Raw genomic sequence first — 26,271 nt, 5'->3', positions numbered from 1 at the left:
TCAATCCCCTTCCAGAGTGGTTCAAAAGACCCTCCAGGGCCCAGAATCATGGTAACAGCATGTCTGTGTCATTTGAGGGATATAGCCCAGGATAGACTAGCTGTCCCTTCATATACTTATTTGGTAGTTGGCATTTGGTTTTCTATTCTATTAAAATTTGATTATTTGCCATCTAATTTCTTCCATTTAAGAATCACATATGTCTTGGAGGTAGGGTCTACTTCAGCAAATGATTACATTGTACCTAGGGAGCTAGAAAATTTTAAAGCTGGCTGCTCAGAACAATATATGCTAACTTTTGACACATTATAGTTTTATTTCCTCCGTCGTCCGTCAGAATATAGTGTTCCCTCTTAATTGGAATTGGATTTTTTTTCACTTCTTTTGTTACTGAATAGAATGCTTCTGTAAATATTGCTTTACAAGTTGCTTATTTTCTCATCTGAATTTTTTTTAGGTGTGTATAAAATCGTATTAGTGAGTCAGAGAACATGAATGGTTTTTATGGCACTTATTACATATTGCAGGATTGCTCTTCAGAAAGGCAATACAAATTTATGCTGCTAATAAAAACGTGCATATCAACCAGATTTTTGCCATTCCTAACAGTACTGAGTTTTATCAGTTTTCTTTGTTTTTGTTAAGTACAGGAAGGCCTCTTAAAGTCATGTTTCTTTAGTTGTTAGCAGAGTCTCACTGTCAGTATTTCTTTGTGAGCTGTCTAGATGGAAATTTTTTTCCATGTTTCTTTTTGAACATTAATATTTTGATACAGGATAACAATATTCAAATAGTGCAATAGTAGCCATAATAGTGACAGTAGTATGTAGCAGTGGTGGTAGCAGCAATAACTAACCTTTACTGAATGCTTAAGTAGGTGCCAGCACTTCACTCATTTTAAACACTTGACTCATTTTTACAGCAATTCTATGGCTTAGATACCATCATTACTGCCATTTTTACAAATGAAGAAACCAGGGCATAGGAAGGTTACCAACTTGCCAAAGTCACACTGTTAGTAAATGGAGGGAGGATTTGAAGCGAGGCAGTCTATTTATAGAACCTATATTCTAAAACCTTACTACTCAGATGTGGCTTTTAGACCAGCAGCATTGACATCACCTGAGATCTTATTAGAAATGCATAATCTCAGGCCCCACTCCAGACCTATGGTAGAAATCTGCATTTTAACAAAATCCCATGTGCTTCCCTGATCTATTAAATGTGATCTCTCTCTTTTTTTTTTTTTTTTTTTTTGTAAATATATTTTATTGATTTTTTACAGAGAGGAAGGGAGAGAGATAGAGAGTTAGAAACATCGATGAGAGAGAAACATCGATCAGCTGCCTCCTGCACATCTCCCACCGGGGATATGCCCGCAACCCAGGTACATGCCCTTGACCGGAATCGAACCTGGGACCTTTCAGTCCGCAGGCCGACGCTCTATCCACTGAGCCAAACCGGTTTCGGCTAAATGTGATCTCTTAAAGCTTGAGAAGCTCTGCTCCAAACCACTATGTGAAACTGCTTTGTTGTTATTGTTGTTATTGATGGACACTTAAGTTGTTTCTAGACTTTTTTTTCTTAAATGAGTTTATTTGAGCCAAGGTGATGACATATGCTAGAAGCAAGATCTCAAATGCTCTCTCTAGTCTTTTGAATATCCTTATACTTTTACATATTGTATCATTATCCTACATGTTCTAATAAACTTATAGGCTAATTTATATAAATGAGATTGATGGATTAAAGGAGCTTTGTGTTTTTCAATTTTGATAGAAATTGTCAAATTATCCCCCATGTCAACTATACCAGTTTATTCTCATACCCACCTTGTATGAAAATACCTGTTTTACAGTTGTTAATCTTTTGGATCTTACCATGTATGATAAATTAAAAAAGGTAACTCAGCTTTCTTTGCATTTTTCTTACAAGTGGTTAACAATAATAAAATTAATCGGTACAATTTAGAGGGGACTGCTCTCTGCCAGCCCTGTGTAACATAATTAATCCTCACACCACATGAAGTAAGGCCAAGTTCAGTGACTTTCCCAGCATTACAGAGCGAATAGGTAGTACAGCTGGGTTGTTTTCTTAACTTCCACACTTCCTTCCCAGTAGTCAGGTAGATCCCTGGGGACTCTTGCCCCTGCACTCTAAGATAGGAGAGAGCCTTAAATCCCTTACTGTTTTGGAAAAAGACCTTCCACAAAGGTAATTAGACTTTTAGGATGTTCCTTTTGTCATTTATAGTAATAAATGACAATAAAAAACACAATAACTCCTTTAATCTATCAATCTCATTTATATAAATTACCCTATAAGTTTATTAGTACATGTAGGATAATGATACAATATGTAAAAATATAAGGATATTCTAAAGATTAGAGAGAGCATTTGAGATCTTGCTTCCAGCATATGTCATCACCTTGGTTTCCAGTCAAGCCTAAAGGATCACAGTATTCATAATAATTTCTTGCTTGCATGTCCCTTTCATTATTATTGTGTTACTTTTGATTCCTAAGACAACATATGACGCCTCTGCATTTTCCCTTAGCCCTCACTTCTGGATGAATTTAAACTGAGTAACCGGACATGCCCCATGTAATGCTGTTCTTTTTTTATTGTACTGTACAGGGCATTGCAGACAGACTTGTCCTCTTAGACCTCTCAGAAGGGACTAAAGGAGGGATGATGGACCTTGAGGTCTTCAGCCTGCCTAATGTGGAGATCAGCAAAGGTGTGGTTTCTCTGCTTAACAGATGTATGCCTCATTTGCTCTTGTATTTAAGTCCTGGAATTTTTAAATAAATTGTATTTTTTTACAGCTGTTTTAGGTTCAGAGCATTATTGAGCAGAAGATACAGAATTTCCCATATATACCCCCTGCTCCCACACATTCATAGCTTCCCCCATTGTCAACATCTCCTACCTGAGTGATACAGTTGATAAACCTACCTGGAAACATTATTATCATTCAAAATCCATAGTTTACATTAGGATTCACTCTCGGCATTGTACATTCTATGGATGTGGACAAATCTATAATGACATTTACCCACCATTATTGTATCATAGAGAGTTGTTTCACTGCCTAAAAATCCTCTGTGCTCTGCCCAGAGTACTAGAATTTTAATACTGAAGGTACTTTAAAGATCACCTAGTCGAAATCCCTCAATTTACATATTTGGAAACTAAGATTTCAAATAAGTTAAGTGATTTACTCACAGTCATACAGGGACTGCAACTGATTATATTAATAAGAGCCAGATAAGCAAATAATATTCAGATTGATCAAAGGGGTTTATTCTTTCTCTTTCAAATCACTTTAGGACACTGTTTAGTACATGGACCCTGGAGGTGGTAAGGCCATTTAGGATATGAGGAAACTGTTTCTTTCTATGTGTCTCACTTTAATATGAATTTGTTTTCTCTGATTGCTTCCTTTTTCATAATATATTGGTTAAGAATACTGGTCTTAGAGTTGGAAAGATGGAGTTTGCATCTTAATTCTGCCACATTATAGCTCTGACACTTGTCAGATTATATAATCTCAAAGTTCAGTTTTATCATCTCTAAAGTGGGAATAATACATACTTCTTGGTATACGGCAAAAGTGCTAAACTAATATTCTTTCTAAAAATTCAGTTAACATTGCTTTCCCTAAAAATACATTGTTAAAATAAGTTTAATAACAACAAAAAGGGTTTTGTAGCAATAGATAAAAATTTAATGCTAAAAAAGTAATTTTATCTTATATTTTTAATGTAAAAATTTTGCATGTACTTTATAATGTGTGTAATATATTAGTGCAGACATATATCTGTAGGTAAATGCTTTATTTGAGGATGTGAACTTAAAAATATTTTATCCCTAGCTGGTTTGGCTCAGTGGATAGAACATCAGCCCTCAGACTGAAGGGTCCCAGGTTTGATTCCAGTCAAGGACATGTACCTCAGTTGCAGGCTCGATCCCCGGCCCTTGTCAGGGCCCATGTGGGGGGCAGCCAATCGATGTGTCTCTCTTACATAGATGTTTCTCTCTCTCTGTCTCACTTCCTCCCTCCACTCTCTCTAAAACTCAATGGAAAAATATCCTCAGGTGAGGATTAACAACAACAACAACAACAAAATATATATATATATATAAAATTATTATTATCATTATCAGGGATGCATGATCAAAAAAATTGGAAGACCATTGAATTAAAAATTGTTTACTCCAACCTTCCAAATCTAGGTTATAGCAAAAGTCAGGTTGTAACATGTTGTAGTTGTTTGGCTTGCCTTTCCCTTTCCTTACTTGGGTCCCTTGTATTGCTTGACCATGTTTTCCAAATAAAATGTTGAGACATAATGGTTTCACAAGCTTAAATGTACTAAGAACAGTGGGTCAGAAAAGTTGATATAATACCTTTAGGTTATAAAAATTGGTGTAACAATTCTAGCAAGCCTCTAGATCCCTATAGGACACAATGAGTTAATTTTCCTTTTCTAGAAAGAGTAGAATAGTTGCTTTAATGATCCTTTTGTAAGCCTCATAAAGAGGATTCCTGGGGGAGCTGGATATTCTCTTGTGCCTGTCATTTCTAGGTACTGAAGTTCTTAAGGGACATCTTAACTCTTCCAAAGTACTTTAGGGAACTGTTAGTACATGGGCCCTAGAAGTTGTGAGGCCACTTAAGACATGAGGAAATTATTTCTTCCTATGTATCTCATTAACCATCAATAACTATTGTTTTAGATCATTGAAAATATAGAATCCTTGGAATAGATATATAGAGCATGGTGCTTGCCACCAAATAGGAAATGTTGAATGAGTATACACTATCTTGGGGCAAGTTTCATGTTGCCCATGTTAATTTTGGTTGCACATTCCTGATAATATTTAATTACTATGACATGAAGTAATTTAAAATACAAGGTTAACTAACATTTCATAAATATAATCTATGCTATGAAAAAGTGCATTAATAATTTTGGGTAATTAAACTCATTTGGAAATTTTAGTAATGTTCCCGTCATAACCATCACTGATGATTGCAATTGACTGATCATCTTAGAGTTGTTACTTTGCTCCATATGGATATTTTATTTTATTTTTGTTAATCCTCACCTGAGGATATTTTTTTCATTGATTTTTTTTTTTTTTTTAGAGAGAGTGGAAGGGAGGGAAAGATGGGGGTGGGGAGAAACATTGATGTGAGAGAGACACATTGATTGGTTGCCTCCCACATGCACCCCAATCAGCCCGGGGATCAAACCTGCAACCCAGGTACGTGCCCATGACCGGGAATCCAGTCCAAGACCCTTCAGTGCATGGGCTGATGCTCTAACCACTGAGAACACCAGCCAGGTTATGTTGTTTGTATTTTTATGATTACAAATAATGCTTTAGAGAACATTGTAATGCAAAAATCTTTGTGCACTTCTCTAACTAGTGGGATAAAGTAGAATTACTGGGTCCAAGGGATGTGTTTTTAAAATGTGTACTTTTAAGTTGTACCTATTTATACTCTCACTTACTGTGTATGAGGGTTCCTGTTTCCATTCTCTCAATTACTTTTATTCATTGTTAAACACAGCTAATGGAATAATTCTCCTATGGTATTATTTTAATCATGTCATTTTCTGACTGAAGACACTATTATGCTTGTTTCACTGCCATTATTTTAGGGAATCAATAACATATGTTGATATTTTATATATATTTATAGTTTCTTACTTCTCTTTATTTTATAAATGATTCAGAGAGATCGTGGCTTTGGTCACACAGTAAGGGGCTTAGCTTGGGTTTCAAACATATGTTTATTACCAATTTCTTATTTACTCCAGGAATAGTCTCTGCATATACAAGCATAAATATTTGTGTGTAGAGGTATAAACATGTGTGTGCATGGAGAAAAAAGTGTTCAATAGTTCTAAAACTTAGCCAAGTAAGATTTACTCAGTAGTCATTGATTCCTAAAACATGGTTCATGGATTGATAACTTGTGTCCAAGTCACCTGAGGTGCTTTTAAAAATTACAGATGCCTGGAAGCTTGACATATGGACTAGGAAGCCTTTCTTGCACTTTTGAAATATTAGACAGCTTCTACACTGTTCACTAATGATCAGCCTTGAGTGTGAGGCATTTTTATCATTCAAAGTAGAGGAAGCTAAAGGGGGAAAAGAAAAGAAATGTTCCTGGCAAGGTAGGCTGATGCCAAATTATAGGATCGTAAGTTGAACTATTCACTGATATTTAATAATATTGACAAGCCATCTAATCTTTCCAGGTATCAATTTCCTCATCTTTATGAGGGTATAGGACTAAATCTGTAAACATAGGACAGTGCTAAACAGTACTCTGAAGCCAGACTGCCTGGGCTTAAATTCTGGCTCTGCTACTTACAAGTTCTATGACTTTGAACAAGTTACTTAACTTCTCTGTGCCTCAAATCTGTCAAATGGGGATGATATTAACTCCATAGTGTCTTGTAGCTTAGATTAAATGAGTAAACATAGGGAAAGCTCTTAGAACAATACTTGACACACAAAAGTGGTAGGAAAGTGTTAACTATATCCCTTCCAGATCTACAGTCTTCTAATTCTTGAGATTTTGACTGACCACCAGGTATCTATTTTGAACACTAAAACACAGGAATTAATTATAGTTTATGAAGAACCATAATTAAAATCCATGAGTCAGTTTTTGGAGCTACCATCCCCACAGTTGCATTAGATTATGTACTAAAATTGGGTAGTGCATTTCCCAGTGGACACATTGCACATAAACTTGTGTAGAAAGATGGCCTTAGAGGCTTCATTAAGACTAAACCCTGGAATCTACTCATTGTCTCCCTGGGATGCCAGTATTCATTTACAAAGGTTGATTAAACTGATACCATTTTAGTTGTTTCATTATTTTTCTGTTGTATCTGATGTTGCTAATGTCTGGCCACTGTTTTGACATGTACTTATTCTAAAACACACTGTGTAACAGAAAGTTATGTTGTAAAATAGCATGTGTATGCTTGAGGATCATAGCAGTGAACTCCAAAACCAGTGGTTGTTTTTTATAAATCTCATTTGAGAACATGCTTAGAGAGAGAAAGAAAGGAAGGAAAGGAGAGAGAGGGAGAGGGAGAGGGAGAGAGAAATATCAATCAGCTGCCTCCCATATGTGCCCTGACCGAGGAGGATTAAACCCACAACCCAGGTATGTGCCCTGACTGGAATTGAACCAGCAACCTTTTGGTGCATGGGACAATGCTCAAAACTGAGCCACTCCAGTTGGGCAGCAGTGAACTCCAGAGAATAGCTTTTTCTAAGTCATAACAGTTGCTTATGCATTAAGGTCCATTGAAAGAAGAATCTAAACCCAACGACTCTAGGCTTCATTCAGTATAAGAAAAAGTCAGGCCGAAGCCGGTTTGGCTCAGTGGATAGAGCGTCGGCCTGCGGACTGAAGGGTCCCGGGTTTGATTCCGGTCAGGGGCATGTACCTGGGTTGCGGGCACATCCCCAGTGGGGGATGTGCAGAAGGCAGCTGATCGATGTTTCTCTCTTATCGATGTTTCTGACTCTATATCTCTCTCCCTTCCTCTCTGTAAAAAATCAATAAAAATATTTTTTTTTTTTTTTTAAAAAGAAAAAGTCAGTAAAAAATGAGCTGAGACATTTTATCTTCATGTAAAGATTTTCAAACCATTTTTATCCCCTCTTTGGAGTAGAATCCGTCCTTAATAAATTAAATAGATACAGCAGAACTACTCTGCTTGGAGAAGTTGAAATAAATGGCCTGGAGCCATGCCTACCAGCCTTCTGATTTTCACTTATTCCCAGTCCTCCCAGATGGCCCCTGAATCACTTTTTTTTTTAAAATATATTTTATTGATTTTTTACAGAGAAGAAGGGAGAGGGATAGAGAGTTAGAAACATCAATGAGACAAGAGAGACAAGAGTTCCTTTTAAGGAACTTTAGAACACCTAAGCTAAAAGTTTTAAAATGAGTGATGTAATTGATTTTAAGTTTATTTTGCCTATAACATATTTACTTTCCCTAATAAAATGATGGATTAAATAAAAATTAATTCCTTTTTTGTGGGTTCTGGATCCTGTAATTTGTTTGGTTTATCTTTATTGCTCTCTTTCCCTCCTTGGAATACACTGTTGCTCCTTAATCCTCTTTCTGGTGGCAAACTTCAGCACTTTGTATACTTCCTATTGAGATAAGATTGATCTGGAGGTAGGTGTGCAGAAAAGGTCTCTACTTGGAGAGAAGAAAAACCTTCTTTATGAACACAGACTTGATTAAAACATATACCTTGAGCTCAGACTGTTTCTTTTTATTCATTAGATTTGTCTGCCTCTGCTCATTCCAAAGTGGTCATCTTTACCGTTAACTCTTTGGGTAGTTCTCAGTCCTACCTTGATGTGGTGCAGAGAAATGTGGATATGTTCAGAGCCCTTGTCCCAGCTCTGGGACATTATAGTCAACACAGTGTCCTGCTTGTTGCATCTCAACCAGGTAATAGGTTTTATTTTAAATGAATTTGATGATCCAGTGCATCAGTAGAATTGCTGTTACTGATAAAAGTCATAAAACTGGATTATAAAAGGATGACTAGTCAATTAAATTGCTCTTATAATGAACAATACAGTATTTCCATATCCTGTCATACAGTGACTTCTTATGACTAGCATTAACTAGAAGGTTACAAATTATCGTTTTTATATTATACTATTATTATTATGTTCCAGGTTGTTAGCCATGCTTTTCAGTGAGAAAATGGTTATCTCCCAAGAGAAAAATGCAGTGGCTATGTGAAAGAGCTTTTTTTAATTCTGAAGTGTCATACAATGTTAGTGAGCATGCCAGAGTACATTTTTAACATTTTGAATTTAAATTATTGGAAACTGTTTTACTTAAGAAAGAAATATTTTTAAAGAGTTAGGTGTGGTACTGGCCTCAAGTTGGTGAACAGATTTTTTTACATGTTCCCCATGTAGGAGTATGGCATGCATTTCACTTGTTTTTCTTATAGTAATTGAGGAACTCTGGTCTCTTTAATTCTTGACATCCTTTTGGCATATTAGAAAAAAAGTAGTTGTGTTTTTGTTCATAATCCTATACCACATAGTGGTGGTATATGAATCAGTATTTTAATTTAAAGATAGAAACTCAGCTTAAGATAGATAGAAAGATAACTTGATCAATGAAAAAAATTATCTTCTGGTTTTCTGTACCCGGTTTTTATCCTTCTTGCTTAACTATTCTAGGAAATTATTCTCCGCTTTATATTTAGCAGCGAAGTTATGTTAAATCATGCTGAAACCGGGTGGTTTTTTAAAAATATACGTTAGAAATATACCTTATAGTGCATTTAGGACCTAAGAAGAATATATACAAGGTCTAATATACTTATTAAAATAATATTTGTTTATGAACTAGGCTAGAAGTATGTTTTTTAAAATATTTACATTTTTACCTTGTGTGCAATATTTAGTGGAGATCATGACTTATGTGACATGGAAACTGAGTGCATTTCCTGCAAATCGAGTAATTGGAATTGGATGCAATCTGGACTCACAGAGGTTACAGTATATTATTACAAATGTTTTAAAGGCAGAGACTTCAGGAAAACCAGTGTGGGTTATTGGTGAGCAGGGAGAAGACAAAGGTAAGAAGTACATTTTTACTAGTTATATTGATAACCTAAATCACTAGTGGCCATGATATTCAGATATAACTGGGGACTCAAGAATTGTGGAGCTTAGTTGGGTTTTGTTCCACATTTGGGTGCCTTTTCTGTAACATCTCTGTCTAGTGAATAGATACCTCAAATGTGTTATCCTACTTATATTTACCTTTCTGTAAGTTTACAATTAGGCAAGACTCCTTAGTCACGTTTTATATTTCTTCAAAAGTATTTTCTTAAAATTTAAAGCTCCGTATATGCTTTGATGCCAAATATTAACAGCTGTTATGTCTGGGATAGAAGTAACTTTTAAAAATGTGTACTTTCCTGTGTTTTCTAATTTTGTTATGGATATGTGGTATTTGTATAATTTTTAAGAAAATTATTGTAATAAAATACAGTAGTATTTTAAATATGTATAAATCTGCACTGGCTACCTAGAGAGTTCAGTGCTATAGAGTAAACTTTTACAAAGCCTGACAGTGTAATTCAAGCAGAAATACTTTCCAGGTTCAAAATGCTAAACATTAATCAATAGGACCCTAGAAAAAGGTAGCAAACGAGAACTTGGAGCCAGACGCATTAGAGTAATGAATGTCTAGGGATTCAGACAAACCCAAGACCTGAATTTTACTCACTGCGCCATTTGAATTCTGGTCCAGGTTGATCTTTTGGTTATCTGGCTATTGTAAATCTCCCAGTCAGTTTGCTATTTCTCCTCTAGTCTGCCAAATTAACAATGATAGTAGCCAAAACTTACACGGTGCTTACAAATGCTTTCATTATAATGCAGTCTTCCTAAATCGTATACCTCCTTCCAAAAACGTTTACTGGCTTTCTGTGATCAACCATTAAATTCCTTTCGTTGGCATTCAAGGAGTCCCACAGTATTCAAGGAATGCCCTCATTTTCCTTCGCAGTTATAGTTATGGAGGTAGTCATGTTATTAAAGAGTTGGAAGGAACCCAAGGGATCATCAGTTACACTTTAAGAACCCAGAAATGGATACAGGGATGGTAAGAGTGACCTGCCCAGGAGCCTATAGCTTTCCTGGTCTAAAACCCAGGGCTTGTGCTGCCTAGCCCCACTCTACAGCTTTGCTTCAGCCACAGGGATCTTTGCCCATCTCATTTTCCTCCTAATCCCTTCTCCTTCTCTCTCAGCATATTTAAATCTCATCCTTCAAGATTTCGGTCAAGCTCCCCTTATTATACTATGAAGCTTTTCCAGATCACATCACTCCACAGTGATTTTTTTCAGTCTTTTGAGCTAAAAGTTATTGTTAGCTATATGGTGAATAACCATATATTGTCTCACGATGCTTATTCTTTTGTGAAACTGCTGTTTATTCTGATCCAGTTTGAATTTTGTGTTTGCACCTTCTCCTTATTAAAAGTGTAAATTATTAAGCTGTTCTTCTAGTTGAAAAAAATCATACATTCACATCGCAAAAAAATTTAAATAGTACAAAAAGGTATACAGTGAAAAATAAGTCTCCCTTGTATGCCGAAACCCCTTTCTCTAAAAGCAATCACAGCTACCAGTTTCTTATGTAATCTTACAGAAATGTTCTGTGCATAGAGAAGCAGATGTATAAAATATATATCATACATTATTCTCTACCTTGCCCTTTTACGTATTGATAACTTGCAAATGACTACTATATATGCATTTCATTCTTTTTAACTACTGGATATATCAAAATTTATTTAACCAGTCCCCCAAATAGGTTATAATTTTTTAATGAATTAGAACATTTCATAAATATAGTTGCATTAATATCACAAATTGTAAAGAGAAAATAAAGGATGGTGTGACAATAAGTAAACCTAAGACACTATGCTAACTCCTGTTAGAGCTATATAGATGTATAAGAACCTGACCCTGTTTTTAGGAAGCTTAGCATATAATATAGGAAATGACTGTACTAGAAGGCAGTATTGACTTCCTGTGAGAAAGGCCTAAGGGAAGTAGGATAAAAACATAAGGAATATTATGGTAAATTTGTCTTCAGCTCTCAAATGGGAACTAGAAATAGAGGGATGTAGGTACATGAGAATTGAGATTACTTAAGTATAATATGTAATATTTGACACATACAAAAGTATATAATGTAATGTATATATATGTTTTAGAGCAGTGGTTCTCAACCTTCCTAATGCCGCGACCCTTTAATACAGTTCCTCATGTTGTGGTAACCCCCAACCATAAAATTATTTTCGTTGCTACTTCATAACTGTAATTTTGCTACTGTTATGAATCGTAATGTAAATATCTGATATGCTGGATGTATTTTCATTGTTCGTGACCCACAGGTTGAGAACCGCTGTTTTAGAGCATAATAGAATAAACATTCCTAACTTGCAAATGACTACTTATATATATATGTATCCACACTCAACGAATCCACACTCAATTATTAAGAACAGTACCGATACCACTGAAACTACCTATGTACTCCCCAACCCTACCTTTCATTTAGATACCACTATCAGATCACTTTTTATCCTGTTTTCTATTTGTTTTCAGAGATAGTGATAGCAATGGATTGGTATACTTAGCTTGGCCCTGAAGCCAGAAATGGATTAGAGGCTCCCTCTGCTGGTTTTATAGATATCAACTGGTTATATTTTTGTATAAGTGATACTACCACAGTAATAGCATTTATAATTATACTAGAGGCCCTCACCTGGCCTGCATCCTCTCACAATCTGGGACCACTCAAGGGATGTCAGATAGCCGGTTTTGGCCCCATCACCACAGGCCCGATCCAGACAGGAGGGAGCCCAATCCTGTGCGTTGAGCATCTGCCTCCTGGTGGTCAGTGCGCATCATAGTGACTGGTCATTTGGTTACGTAGGCTTTTATATATATAGATTGAGTGGATACTATGTGTATTAAATGGTTTGCATATCTCAACTTAAGAAGGAGATGGTGGTTTTCCAAATTAATATATCAGAAAGCTTAAAACTCAGGTTGACTAATCTGTTTGTGGTTACACATGTAGTAATGGCAAAACTGAGGTTTGAACCCTGGTCGACTCCAAAGCTGTGCTTTTCCTTGCTGTGACTTAATTAGATAATTTACTGAAAGCATTTAGTACAGTGTCTGGCATCAAGTAAACACTCAGTAAATAGTAGTTGTTATTACAGTAATCAGCAAGATGGTTATGAATAAAAAATTGGTAAAAACATGTAGAACTATGTTTTGCAGTAAAGCAACATTAGGATTTGGAAACATAATAATAGTAAGTGTGTAAGTAAAATTATTCTCCAACTATTTCAGAGACAAGTGGCAATTACAGCCTAGGGAGAAATCATATAACGTACAAAATGCTTTAGGATCTGTTTCCTGCTTCCTTCCCCAGCTTCATCTTCTGCCATTAAGCCAGGCATTCTATGCTAGTCAGATGGTCAACTTGCAATTTCCTGAATGGTTCATGCACTCTCATGTCTCCCTGCCTTTGCACCTGATGCTTCCTTTCCCTGAATATTCATTCACTGGCTACTTTCTGCTTACCCTTCAAGACTGGGCTTGAGTGCCACCTCTCCCAGGAAGCCTTTCCTAATTATCCAGGTTAAGTAAGTTTATGCCTCTATTATAAACACTATCACACTATGTTATAACTGCATACTTACCAGTCTTACCCCACAAGACTGTAGGTTCCTTGGAATGGTCTCAGTAAATGTGTTTTGAGATGAAGGAATGATCCTGACACCATCTTGTGATCAAAGGTCATTCATATTATGCCATACCAAATTAGATAGTCAGCAAAACATGTACTTTGGAGCAGCTATTTTCAGCTGTGATATTGAAATCATATGTAAACTGCAGGTAGCCTCTTCGAATGGTGTTCTAGAAATCCAAGGCTTTACCTCAGGACAGAGTGTTAGATCATCTGCTTTACGTACACATCCATCTTTCCGAAGGGGAAGGTGTTATATGTAAAGGAAAAGTGCTGTCCCATGGTCATTTTTCATTCAAATTTTGGGCTCCGGAGGATTACTGTTCTTGAAAAATGGAACCAAAAAGATTAGGATTGATACTAGACACAGTATTTAAAAGAGCTCCCTAAACTAGCATGGATTTACATTAGGAAGTTTGAAATCTAGCCTAGAATAGATGGTGAAATTATTCCTCACCTAGTGAAAGAAATTAGTCTGTGTGGGTCCCAGCAGAACAAATACCAAGTGTTTGTAATACTTGAGAGCCTGTTATTCGCAGCCTGCTGAGGAAGGAAGGCTTTCTATTTGGACAGTAAAATGGCCCAGGTAGAACTATTGTTGATGAGAGAGAACAGGTAAGGAGGCTTCAAGTAGACTTTGGGGATCTTGTGTTTTGGGGATTGCAGCTCAAAGTCTTACCCCAGCTGTCACTACAGCACATTTAGTGTCATTAGTGGAAAATGTAACTATTGCTAGAAGGTGGGTACCCTTGATGGCAAACAATCATTTATCACATCTTAATCCTAAAAGAGTTATTAACAAAATATATTGATTTTTTACTTTTTAGTTACCAAATGGGGTGGCCAAGAAGAAGTCATGAGTCATAACTCTCAGGTGCAGCTGTCCAGCAGGTAACACTGAGTGTAAATTTACATTTCTCTAACTAACATTTACTTACCAGGCTCCTGCAGACAAAACTAGCTAGTATGGACAAATCCAAAAATACAAGGGAGCAATGATTTCTATTGTTTCTGTTTTTTTAATATATTTTATTGATTTTTTTATAGAGAGTAAGGGAGAGAGATAGAGAGCTAGAAACATCGATGAGAGAGAAACATCGATCAGCTGCCTCCTGCACACCCCCCACTGGGGATGTGCCCGCAACCCAGGTACATGCCCTTGACCGGAATCGAACCCGGGACCCTTCAGTCCGCAGGCCGACGCTCTATCCACTGAGCCAAACCGGTTTCGGCTCTATTGTTTCTTATCTGAAAATGGATCAGAGTGCTTTGCAAACTTTACTTCAGATACACACTTGACATTTCTTTAAATGTTGAACAGGTTCCTGATTTATAGACAGTGATTTACTGCTTCCATATCTAAACATCTGAGGATATTGACAATTTTCTCTTTTTTTAAAATATATTGTATTGATTTTTTTCAGAGAGGAAGGGAGAGGGATAGAGAGCCAGAAACATCGATGAGAGAGAAACATCGATCAGCTGCCTCCTGCACATCCCCGACTGGGGATGTGCCCACAACCAAGGTACATGCCCTTGACCGGAATTGAACCTGGGACCCTTCAGTCCGCAGGCCGACGCTCTATCCATCGAGCCCAATTGGTTAGGGCTTGACAATTTTTTTTAATGTAGAAGAAAACTACTCATACCACTTAAAATTTGAAATGTACTTATGAATCACACATAAATACATTTAGAAATTAGTCTAACACGAATGGATAAGCCATATTATAAGTGCAGGCAAAAACAAAGTATAATGCACAGATCCTTGTATCTTTTGCTTTATTCAGAGGCCTTCTGGGGGTGAAGAGCTTATAGGTTGGACTCTACATATATTTTCACACCATTTGTTGTTTCACCATCATATAATGACATACTTTCCTACAGTCTGAGTGGTGGAGATTTTTAGCTTTTTAAAACTTCAGCATATAGTTCTGAACTGGAAAGAATATTCTCTTATTGATAAGGGGAGTATGTTGCACAATCCATTCTAACCTGATTCTTTATGTAAACCTGCATTTATAGCTTTTAAAAGGAAGAAATTCAAACATGTTTTTAAATTTTATATCATGTTTTATTAGTTACCAAAACAATGTGTACTATTATAAAACTGTAAATGCTGTCGATGTCTATAAAGCAGGAAGTGAAAAGCTGGGGTAATTCCATTCTCTAAGAACCACTGTTAGCAGTTTAGTGCCCATATGTTCAAACATTTCTTTCAATGCTTCTGCAAACATCATTTTTATTATTTTTTATTATAACAGATTTATGTTATTCATATTATCTTGCTTTGTTTTCTTTTCTTTCTTTTTTTAAATATATTTTATTGATTTTTTACAGAGAGGAAAGGAGAGGGATAGAGAGTTAGAAACATCGATGAGAGAGAAACATCGATCAGTTGCCTCCTGCACACTCCCCACTGGGGTTGTGCCCGCAACCAAGGTACATGTCCTTGACCAGAATCAAACCTGGGACCCTTGAGTCTGCAGGCTGATGCTTTATCCACTGAGCCAAACCGGTTAGGGTGCTTTGTTTTCTTAATAATAAATCTTGGACATTTTCCATATTGCCCATATAAATCTACTTTATTCTTCTCTAGAGCTACATGGCACTATATTAGATAGAGATTTATTTAATTCACTTTTGATTGTTTCCAAATTTTTTCTGTCTCAGACAAGGCAAACATAATTATATGTATGTCTTTGCACATTTGAGCATATTGCTGTAGGACAAATTCCTAGAAGAGGAATTTCTAGATCAAACGTTGCCAAATCTTTCTCCTAAAAAATTGTGTCACCTTATACTCTCACCGGCAGTTATGGGAATGCCTTTTTCTCTGTAGCTTCTCTAAAAGTAGTTACCAATTTTTTTAATATTTGCCAATTTTGATAGGCAAAACTGATGTATTGTTTCAACTCACATTTAGTTAAATAGTAGTAGTGGTAGAGCATCTTTTTATGTTAAGTCATTTTTATTGTCCTGTGAACTGCTTATCCAACATTTTAAGAAAACCTTAATCATTAGTTTATCTGTGGATTTTCCTAACAATTAGTGTGTAACTCATATTTCTGTGTTATAAAAATATGTAACTAATACTTTAAATTGAAAGACTAAATACATATTTTATTCATTTTCTGAATTGATTTTTTTTTCATAACCTAGAGCCATGGAACTATTAAAGGTCAAAGGTCAAAGATCCTGGTCTGTTGGACTATCAGTAGCTGACCTAGTTGACAGTCTTATAAATGATAGAAAGAAAGTGCATTCTGTATCAACTTTAGCAAAGGTAATTGCTATTCTCATTCTCTCATCATATGGTTAAACTTTTATATTATTAGCTTAAAACCTGAAAAGATGCTATTCATATTGTAATGAGGTATCTTCGATATTAGAGTAATACATGGGCGGGAAACAGTTTGGTCTGATCCCTCTCTTGCTTGGCTATGGAAATTCTGCACTTCTATGTTTCTCTTCACCCCCATGTAATTTTGGGGAATTCCTACGAAGCATTTATGTATTCCATAAACTCCTTCTGGTTGTCCTTTATCACCTTAGCCATCCAGGTCACCCCAGACTGATGTGTCACCAGTCTTAGCTGTTCATCAGTTTGCACTCTCCGGCTCAGTTGTCCTTTACCACTTCATCTCAAGCACCACTAAGACAGGCACAAATGCTTAACCAAATTTTCTTGAAAACTTAGGAATTCCAGGAGAAATAAAACATGGAAAGGAGAACTTAAAACAGGTTATTACATTGGACTGTACCCAGAGCCCATTCTGTGCCCCTCCCCTGGGAATCTATTCTAACAGTCTTTTTTCTTTGCCCCCAACTTGCTACTCATATTGCAGGGGGCTAGCTTCTCTTCCCATAAAGGGGATATCTTTGACCAAGTTCCTCCCATCTCACAAAAAATATCTGAAACAATAACTTGAATTTAGAAAATAAATGAACATTTTTTTTTTTCTTAAAGTTCAACTTTGTACTACGGCTATAAAAGCAAGAAAGTAACCATTTTTTATGATATTAACTTGTTTGTAGAGCTTTAGCTCTATTATAATCTAATTTTATTCATTTCAGGGATATTATGATATAAATAGTGAAGTGTTTTTAAGTTTGCCTTGCATCCTTGGAACCAGTGGGGTATCTGAAGTCATCAAAAGCACAGTGCAAGAAGACGGAGTGACTGAGAAGCTCCAGAGCAGCGCCTCCTCACTTCATGATCTCCAGCAACAGTTAAAACTTTAAGTCCAAAGTTCACAGCTACCTGGAGGGAAGCGTCATTTAATTTTGCCAACATATAAAGGGTTGAGAACTTCTGTATCTTTTTTTTTTTTAAATATATTTTATTGATTTTTCACAGAGAGGAAGGGAGAGAGACAGAGAGTTAGAAACATCGATCAGCTGCCTCCTGCACACCTCCCACTGGGGATATGCCTGCAACCCAGGTACATGCCCTTGACCGGAATCGAACCTGGGACCTTTCAGTCCACAGGCTGACGCTCTATCCACTGAGCCAAACCAGTTTCGGCAGACTTCTGTATCTTATTACTTATCCTTACAAACTACTTGGTTAAGGTAGATGGTTTTTTGGTTGGTTTTGTAATTTGAATTCTTAGGGAGTTAGATAAGGAGGGGGAAAATCCGATTTTCTTTGTCGTTCTTTATATAACTACTAGAGGCCTGGTGCATGAAATTCATGCACGGGTAGGGTCCCTAGGCCTGGCCAGCAATCAGAGCCAATCAGGGTCCCTGCCTCCCCGTCTCCCCGCCTCCTCCTTCCCTCACTCCCTCAATGCCCCGCCACTGCCACTGGTCGCCTGCCATGTTCCGCACTGCCCCTTGGTGGTCAGCGCATGTCATAGCAAGCGATCGAACTCCCAGTCGAACTCCCGAGGAGACACTTTGCATATTAGCCTTTTATATATAGATATTCTTTAAACCTATAGCAGAGATGAACTTTATCTGCAAAATGCATCATGTAAAATTATGTATCCTCAACTGAAAGCACATTCAGCACTTTGGGAATATTTTGAAAGTAATATATTTTTAGAAGAAAAGTACTCTTCAACTGCTACAGTAAACATGCTAAGTCAAAGGGTCAGTATGGATTTGCCAAATCTGTGCTAGGTATATAGTCAAAGGATCCACAATTTAAGGTATAAAAATAAAGTTGGTAGTAATGGTAATAAAGCATTTTGTTTTCCTTCTTCAATTAATTAGCTACCAAACAATGGAAAAGAATTTTACATGTACTTTAAAATAGTAAAAGGGAAAGTGAATTTTTTTTAAAATATATATTTTATTGATTTTTTTATAGAGAGGAAGGGAGAGAGATAGTTAGAAACATCGATGAGAGAGAAACATCGATCAGCTGCCTCCTGCACATCTCCTACTGGGGATGTGCCCGCTACCCAGGTACATGCCCTTGGCCGGAATCGAACCTGGGACCTCTCAGTCCGCAGGCCGACGCTCTATCCATTGAGCCAAACCGGTTTCGGCGAATTTTTTTAATATATGAAGAAAAAGTATAGTTTACCTTCCAGTGGAACTGTCCTTTTTGAAACTTTCTATAACCTCTTTCTGGGCTATCAGAGTTCTAACACCTCATAAATTCACAGTAATATTAGTAGAATCAGAGAGAAATGTGTATTTTCAGTGAAAATAGATTGTGAATGAAAGCCAAGCAGTTTACTTTTAAGCTAAAATAGGTTGTCATAAAAGCCATTGGTTTTAAAGGGGGAGAGGTTGGATGAACTGATTATTCTGAGCAGATCCTTTAACAATTCCTAAAGAAACAATCAGAGTACATATGCTTTGGTGATGGTTCAATAACAATATCTTCATATGTGAAAGATTGCATATCATTACTGAGGTGGCATACAACTAATAGTAACAACCAACATCAACACTTGATGTTTGAGGCAGTGTGATGAGCACTTTATTTTGTTGAATCCTCACTGTAAACCATTGAGGTGGGGATTATCATCCTCATTTTATAGAGGAGGAAACTGAGCTTTAGTGACCAAGATCTCACGGGTAAAGGGCACTTATCCATACCACCTCTACTTTTTCTAATTGCTAGTAGAGGGAAAAGGCCTAATAGCCAAAATAGTCACCACAGGCCCCTAAAGCTGAGGGTCTGTACCTTCCATTCCCATGTAGGAGCTGACTTCCCCCCCCAACGTAGTTTTTAGAAAGATTGATTCCCTGACTTCCCAGATTTGCCCTCAGCAAATGGCAGAGAGGGGTATGCACTGCGGTAGGTGCTTATTTATTTGGTCATTCAGGTAGTGTTGACTGGGAGCCCGCTGTACCGCAGCACTGCATTTTCAGGCACTGCAGGTACAGTGGTGAGCAAACCTGGGTTAGGTACAAGCCCTTAAGGTCCTTATAATCTAGTATGGCATACACAGTGATCAGATGTCACAAATAAATATACAGTTGAAAATGTAATAAGTTCTGTGAAGAAGTCCAGGTGCTTTGAAAGCATATCATAAATAAATGGTCAGAGAGATAGGAGCCCAATGGTTTAAAGGACAGATACATTCTAGATAGAGAGGAAACCATCCATCTAATGCTGATTTAGTACAATAAAGTTTATAATGATGAGCTTAAATCATTAAGAAAAGATAAGAGTATATTCAGTATATAATTGTTTATATTATATCCTGTGTTTAAAAAGTAGGAAAGTAATATGCTTGGAAAGATTCCCACCAGAATTAACTAGTATAAAAACCTTGGACATTTGAAAGAGATGAGCATTAGTTCTGGTGTAAGTTCACTAGATGGGTAGATTATTTTGGTGTTACTCTAACAATGTATCCTCATTGTCCATTTGTATGAGATAGGAACGTAAAACTAAAAGAACGATTCTTACATTTTTTAGAAATACAACTAGCCTTTTCTAATATCAGATACCTAATGAGAAATTAGATAATTTTACTGTCTACTGTGCTCTAAAACATAAACCTAACCACAAGATACTGTATTATAGATGAATTGCCAAGAATTTGCTACATTAATTATAGAAACATGACAACACAACAGATATTTATTGAGCACCTATTATTATTCCAAGTACTATGTTAGAATCTGAATATTCAAAGATGAGAAACAGCCTTTGCTCTACAGAAGCCCACAGCATAGAAGTAATTCTATCAGACAGTTCCTTGAATGTTGAATATTATCAGTTATGTTGTAAATTCCATATACAAGTCAAGAAGCAGTACCACCACCATCTCACTATGATTTGGTAATAATTTGACATTTGTGATGCTGCTATTTTCACTTTTTTATTTTTCCAAAATCATGCAATGTCTCTTGTTCTAAGTTTTAGTGATGCTTGGATTAAAATGATTCTTTGATATTGTAGCAGAAATAAATATTTTATTTTTCCAGTTTTACATTGCGATTTTCCTTACATGTCGAAAATTATGAAAAAAATAAACTTTGACTTTAAAATTAGATGTTTAATTTATTGAGTGGAAGGAAATTTATTCAGATTGAAGAGAAAGATCCTTTCATATAATTCTATAGTCCCCAAGATATTTAGTTATTTCATTTTAAGTGGCTTAAGTGCAAAATGAAGAGACTAGATTTTGTTAATTGTTTGCAAACTTTAAAAAAATATTTTTAGCAAGAAAACTTTATTAATTGCGCTCCCCTAATTAATAAAAACATAGTTGCTCTAAATTAGGTGTGGGGAAACTTTTTTCTGCCAAGAGCCATTTGGATATTTATAACATCTTTCGAGGTCATGCAGAATTATCAACTTAAAAATTTGCCTACTATATTTGGTCAGACATTTAATTTACTCACCCCTAATTCCTTGGCAGGGCCAGACCAAATGATTTCTCAAGCGTTGTACAGCACACAGGTGCGCCAGACATTCTCTACCCCTGCCTAAGTGAAGGTACTCCTAAGCTGTTTGAAAACCAGATGGCTTTTAAGTGACTTAAAAGAGGTGCAGTGGCAAGATAGACTGCCTTATAGTTTCCTTTGACGAACTGTTGCTTTACTAACGTATGGTGTCCATAGTTTTAGAAGCAATATAGTTTTTGTGTTTGCATGCAACAATTTATAATGATGCTTTCACGTGGTTTTGATTATACCCTTTGTGTATGTGGCCTTCACTTAAGTGCCAACTTGGAAGGGAATTAATACCACAACCTGTTCCTTGTTAGCATTAGGCTGAATCATCCAAATCACCATACTACAGTTTACAATACCTTGAATAACATTATACTTATAAAACTGGCAATGTTCAGTGACTAATATGACTCTGAACAACTTTTATCCGAAGTAGAAATTCAATCAAGATCAAGTACTCTTGTGCTGTACAAGGCAATGAGCATCTGAAGACGAGCCTGCCCTCAAAGACTTGGCCTTTGACAGTGGACAGGTTAGGATACAAATGTAGTGCAAAGTAAAATAATGCAGCCGGTGTTAGCATTGAGGTCTGGGCACAGAAGTTCTGACCCAGGGGAATGGTTTCCTGAAGAAATTACTGCCAGGCTTCCTGTGAAGGAGGAATCTGCACGTGGCCCTTGGGAATGCAGTATTAAGAACTTATAAGCTTCAGACAAACACACACCCTGAGACACGGGGCATCATGTAATGCAAGCCGCCCGTGTTGGACGGTGAAAAACCTCGGCCCAAGCCGGAAGTGCATTGCTATTATCGCAAGGGCAAGTCAGTGGCAGTTGTCTGGCGCCCAGTCCAGTGCCCTCCCTTTCGATGAATCAGCCATTAAAGCTCGTTGGCAAGACCTTCAGTGCTTGTCCTCCCTGCACCCGCTCCCCAAGTCTGAGGGCAACTGCAAACACCTGCAGATCTCCCCAGCCCCGGGTCGCGACCCTCGGCACCAGCGGCCGCACAACACGGGCGCTACCAGCCGCACCTGAGCAGCGGGTGGGCGGGAACCACCCAGCTTCAGCGCTGACCTCGGAAGTGACGTAACGGAAGCGGAAAGAATGTCATGGCGGCCGACTTCCTGTAGTTAGGGGCGGGGCGGCGGGGGGCTGGCTGCTTGGTGCTCAGTGCTGTGGGGCGGGCTGGGCGGCCCCGGCGCGGCTGACCCTCTGCCTGCGGGGACGGAGCTGCGCGGTGGCCGCCATGGCCGTGTCGGAGAGCCAGCTCAAGAAGATGGTGTCCAAGGTGAGGCCGCGACGCGCTCGCCCCGGCGCGCGCCCACCGCCGCCTTCCGCGCCCGGGCCGGCATGGCCCGACCAGTCCAGCGAGCCTGCCCGGCCCACCGGCCGGGAGCCCGGTGTGGTCCTCGGGCGCCGGTGCGGCCCGGACCCAGAGGTTCCGGTCGCCTGGTCCCGTTCTCGATGCCGGGCCGGAGAGGGTGGGGGGCGGCGGCTGTCAACAAAGGCGCGGGGTGGAGGCCGTCTGCCACCTGCGGGCCGGCCCGCCCCCTTCTCTTTGGGTTGAGTTCGGAGCAGTCTGTGGGGCAGAACAGTTTTCGTTTTCGTTTTTATAGACACAAAGAGAAGGTTGTATTTAATTGTCGATCTGGGGCAGCCCTGCACTCCAGTGTAGGGATCGCCAGCTCTGGCCCTTCCCTCGAAGCCCCGGAGATTGTGTCTCCCTGCTTTGTATTCCTCACACAGCTCCGTCCCCGACCCGCGGGGGAGCAGTGACTTGGTGAACAGGCAAGTTTTAGGCAAAAACGCCCAGAGGAGCCAAAATACCAGTCTCTCCCTACCTCGGGTGAAATAGAGAGAATTGCATTTCCATCTCAGGGGCTTTGGCTTGCTCAGAGCAACTATCTTTTCATTTACGTTTTAAATCTTGTTTTTCAGTTGCAGTTCACATTCTTTATTATTTTGTATTAGTTTCAGGTGCACAGCATAGTGGTTAGATAAGCAGATACTTTGCAAAGTGTTCCCTCAGGTATTTCCACCTGGCGCCATACATAGTCGTTACAGTATTATTGGGTGTGTTCTTTACGCTGCATTTGACATCCCATGACAGTTTTGTGACTTGCAGTTTGTACTTTTTAATCCCTTTACCTCTTTCATCCAGCCTCCCAGCCCCCTCACCGCTGGTAGCCATCAGTCTGTTCTCTGTATCTATGAGCCTGTTTCTATTTTGTTTGTTTTGGTCTTTAGATACCACATAAAAAGTGAAATCATATAGTATTTGTATTTCTCTGTCTTACTTATTTCACTTAGCATTAATGTCCTCTAGGTCCATTCATGCTGTCACAAATGGTAAGATTTCATTCTTTTTTATGACTGAGTAATATTCCATTGCGTTTATTCACTATGTCTTGTTTATCCACTTGTCTATTGATGGACACTTGGGTTGCTTTCATATCTTTTTTAAAAATATATTTTCACTGATTTCAGAGAAGGGAAAGGGAGAGAGAGATTGAAACATCAGTGATGAGAGAGAATCATTGATCAGCTTCCTCCTGCACACCCCCTTCTGGGGGTTGAGCCTGCCATCCAGGCATGTGCCCTTGACCAGAATCGAACCTGGGACCCTTCAGTCCCCAGGCCAAAGCTCTATCCACTGAGCCAAACCAGCTAAGGCAGTGATGGCGAACCTTTTGAGCTCAGCGTGTCAGCATTTTGAAAAACCCTAACTTAACTCTGGTGCCGTGTCACATATAGAAATTTTTTGATATTTGCAACCATAGTAAAACAAAGATGTATATTTTTTATATTTATTTTATATATTTAAATGCCATTTAACAAAGAAAAATCAACCAAAAAAATGAGTTGTGTCACCTCTGACACGCGTACCATAGGTTCGCCATCACTGGGCTAGGGCCATATCTTGAGTATTGTAGTTAACATTGCAATGAACATAGGGTTGCATACATTCTTTTGAATTAGTGTTTTCGGCTTATTTGGAAATATACCCAGAAGTGGAATTGTTGGGTCATAAAGCAATTCCACTTTTTATTTTTTTGAGGAACCTCCTGTTTTCCCACAGTAGCTGCACCAATCTGCATTCCCACCAGCAGTGCATCAGAGTTCCACTTTATCCACATCCTCCCCACCACTTGTTTGATGATTTATTGATTATAGTCATTCTGACAAGTGTGAGGTGATATCTCATTATGGTTTTAATTTGCATTTCTCTGATGATTAGTGACATTGAGCATCTTTTCATGTCTATTGGCGATAAAGGTAAATATCTTTAATTGTATGCTTATAATATGAATTTATTTGCTTTGAACTTAATTTATAATCCTCACAGTTCGAGACTAGTGTAAATTTTCTTTTAAAAAAAACACACCAGGGATTTTGTCTATTAAAGCTATGAATTATTTTGGTAATAACTTCAAATATGGCACCTGATACCAGAGTATACTGGGCGTTTGTTTTTCCCCCTTACATTTACCAAACCTAATTGGAATAAGATGTATATGAAGTAATTGAGAGTTGATTCTTGTGTAATTCACTGGGTTAGCTTTGGATGTTTGAGGAACCTCCTGTTTTCCCACAGTAGCTGCACCAATCTGCATTCCCACCAGCAGTGCATCAGAGTTCCACTGCTGAGCAAGAATGATAGAAAAAAAAAAAAAGAATGATAGACCCTAGCTGGTTTAGCTCAGTAGTTAGAGCGTTGGCCTGTGGACTGAAGGGTCCCAGGTTCGATTCCAACAAGTACCTGAGTTGCTGGTTCAGTCACCGGTGTCCTGATGTGTCTCTCACATTGATTTCTCTCTGACTCTCCCACTCCCTTCCACTCTCTAAAAAAAAAATCAATGGAAAAAAATATCCTTGGATGAGGATTAACAACAGCAACAATAAAAAAACTGACCTGGGAAAAAAACACACAGAGATGTAAATAAAAAAGAATGATAGACATTGAAGTAATGTAAACAGTTTTCAATATTAATAAAATATCCTATATAATAAAAGGCTAATATGCAAATCAACTGAACAGTGGAATGACTGGTTGCTATGATGCCCACTGACACCAGGGGGCAGACGCTCAACACAGGAGCTGCCCCCTGGTGGTCGTACTGCACAGCAGCAGTGGCAGGAGCCTTTCCCACCTCCACAGCAGCGCTAAGGCTGTCCGATTGACAGGGAGTGGGCCTAAGCCATCAGTCAGACATCCCCTGAGGGCTCCCGGATTGCGAGAGGGTGCAGGCCGGGCTGAGGGACCCCCCAAGTGCACGAATCTCGTGCACTGGGCCTCTAGTTATGTTTATAAGCTTATTTCTTTGAAAAAAAAATTTTTTTTCCTCGTCTGTAGTCTTTGGTTGAAAAGAACATAACCTCTATAGAGAAAGTGACAGTTTTCTTTTTTTTTAAAATATATATTTTATTGATTTTTTACAGAGAGGAAGGGAGAGGGATAGGGAGTTAGAAACATCGATGAGAGAAAAACTTTGATCAGCTGCCTCCTGCACACCTCCTACTGGGGATGTGCTCACAACCAAGGTACATGCCCTTGACTGGAATCGAACCTGGGACCCTTGAGTCCGCAGGCCGATGCTCTATCCACTGAGCCAAACCAGCTAGGGCAGAAAGTGACAGTTTTCAAAATATTTCTTCTCTTGGTTGTCTAGTATCTTCTAGTCTTCTTGGTTTTCTTTTGATAAAGTAGTTATTCTTATTGTCGAGAAAGTTTTGGGGAGCCCTAGAAAATAGTGGCCCAGACCTATGTTGTAACATTTATATATCACTTTTTAAAAAACAGTACATTGTTTTACATACTGTGTGACTGAAGAGTGTCTTTTCCATGCAATTTTTGATCTTTAAGTTGATAACATAATATTAAGTATATATATATATGGACAACAATATTCAGATAATGATTTTGAATTTTAAAACCATAATTAAGATTCCTAGGCTTCCTCTAGAGCAGTGGTTCTCAACCTTCCTAATGCCGCAACTCTTTAATACAGTTCCTCATGTTGTGGTGACCCCCAAC

The 26,271-nt window shown here is 38.1% G+C and overlaps 2 protein-coding genes across 12 annotated transcripts in view; both read left to right on the top strand.

The window, feature by feature from the left end:
- Window positions 1–18,155, top strand: part of UEVLD (UEV and lactate/malate dehyrogenase domains) — a 28,008-nt gene extending 9,853 nt beyond the window's left edge. For 9 of the 10 annotated variants that reach the window (XM_036325621.1, XM_036325622.1, XM_036325623.1 and 6 more), the window contains 6 exons: window positions 2,638–2,740; window positions 8,342–8,512; window positions 9,492–9,665; window positions 14,196–14,259; window positions 16,531–16,654; window positions 17,446–18,155. In XM_036325621.1, coding sequence (XP_036181514.1) covers window positions 2,638–2,740; window positions 8,342–8,512; window positions 9,492–9,665; window positions 14,196–14,259; window positions 16,531–16,654; window positions 17,446–17,613 — 804 coding nt within the window. In that variant the 3' untranslated portion in view covers window positions 17,614–18,155. Of the gene's footprint in view, window positions 1–2,637; window positions 2,741–8,341; window positions 8,513–9,491; window positions 9,666–13,050; window positions 13,265–14,195; window positions 14,260–16,530; window positions 16,655–17,445 lie in introns of those variants that run through there. The other variant, XR_004970448.1, reaches the window with a different exon arrangement.
- Window positions 18,156–22,369: 4,214 nt separating this feature from the next.
- TSG101 (tumor susceptibility 101) overlaps window positions 22,370–26,271 on the top strand; it is a 28,861-nt gene continuing 24,959 nt past the window's right edge. Inside the window, exon 1 of one of the 2 annotated variants that reach the window (XM_036325613.1) lies at window positions 22,370–22,524. In XM_036325613.1, coding sequence (XP_036181506.1) covers window positions 22,483–22,524 — 42 coding nt within the window. In that variant the 5' untranslated portion in view covers window positions 22,370–22,482. Of the gene's footprint in view, window positions 22,525–23,555; window positions 23,586–26,271 lie in introns of those variants that run through there. The other variant, XM_036325614.1, reaches the window with a different exon arrangement.

This window comes from Myotis myotis, unplaced genomic scaffold (assembly GCF_014108235.1).
Source record: "Myotis myotis isolate mMyoMyo1 unplaced genomic scaffold, mMyoMyo1.p scaffold_m19_p_10, whole genome shotgun sequence".
Classification (NCBI taxonomy): Eukaryota; Metazoa; Chordata; class Mammalia; order Chiroptera; family Vespertilionidae; genus Myotis; species Myotis myotis.
Note: the sequence above shows the minus strand (reverse complement) of the source record. Positions and strands in the feature narration are given on the sequence as shown.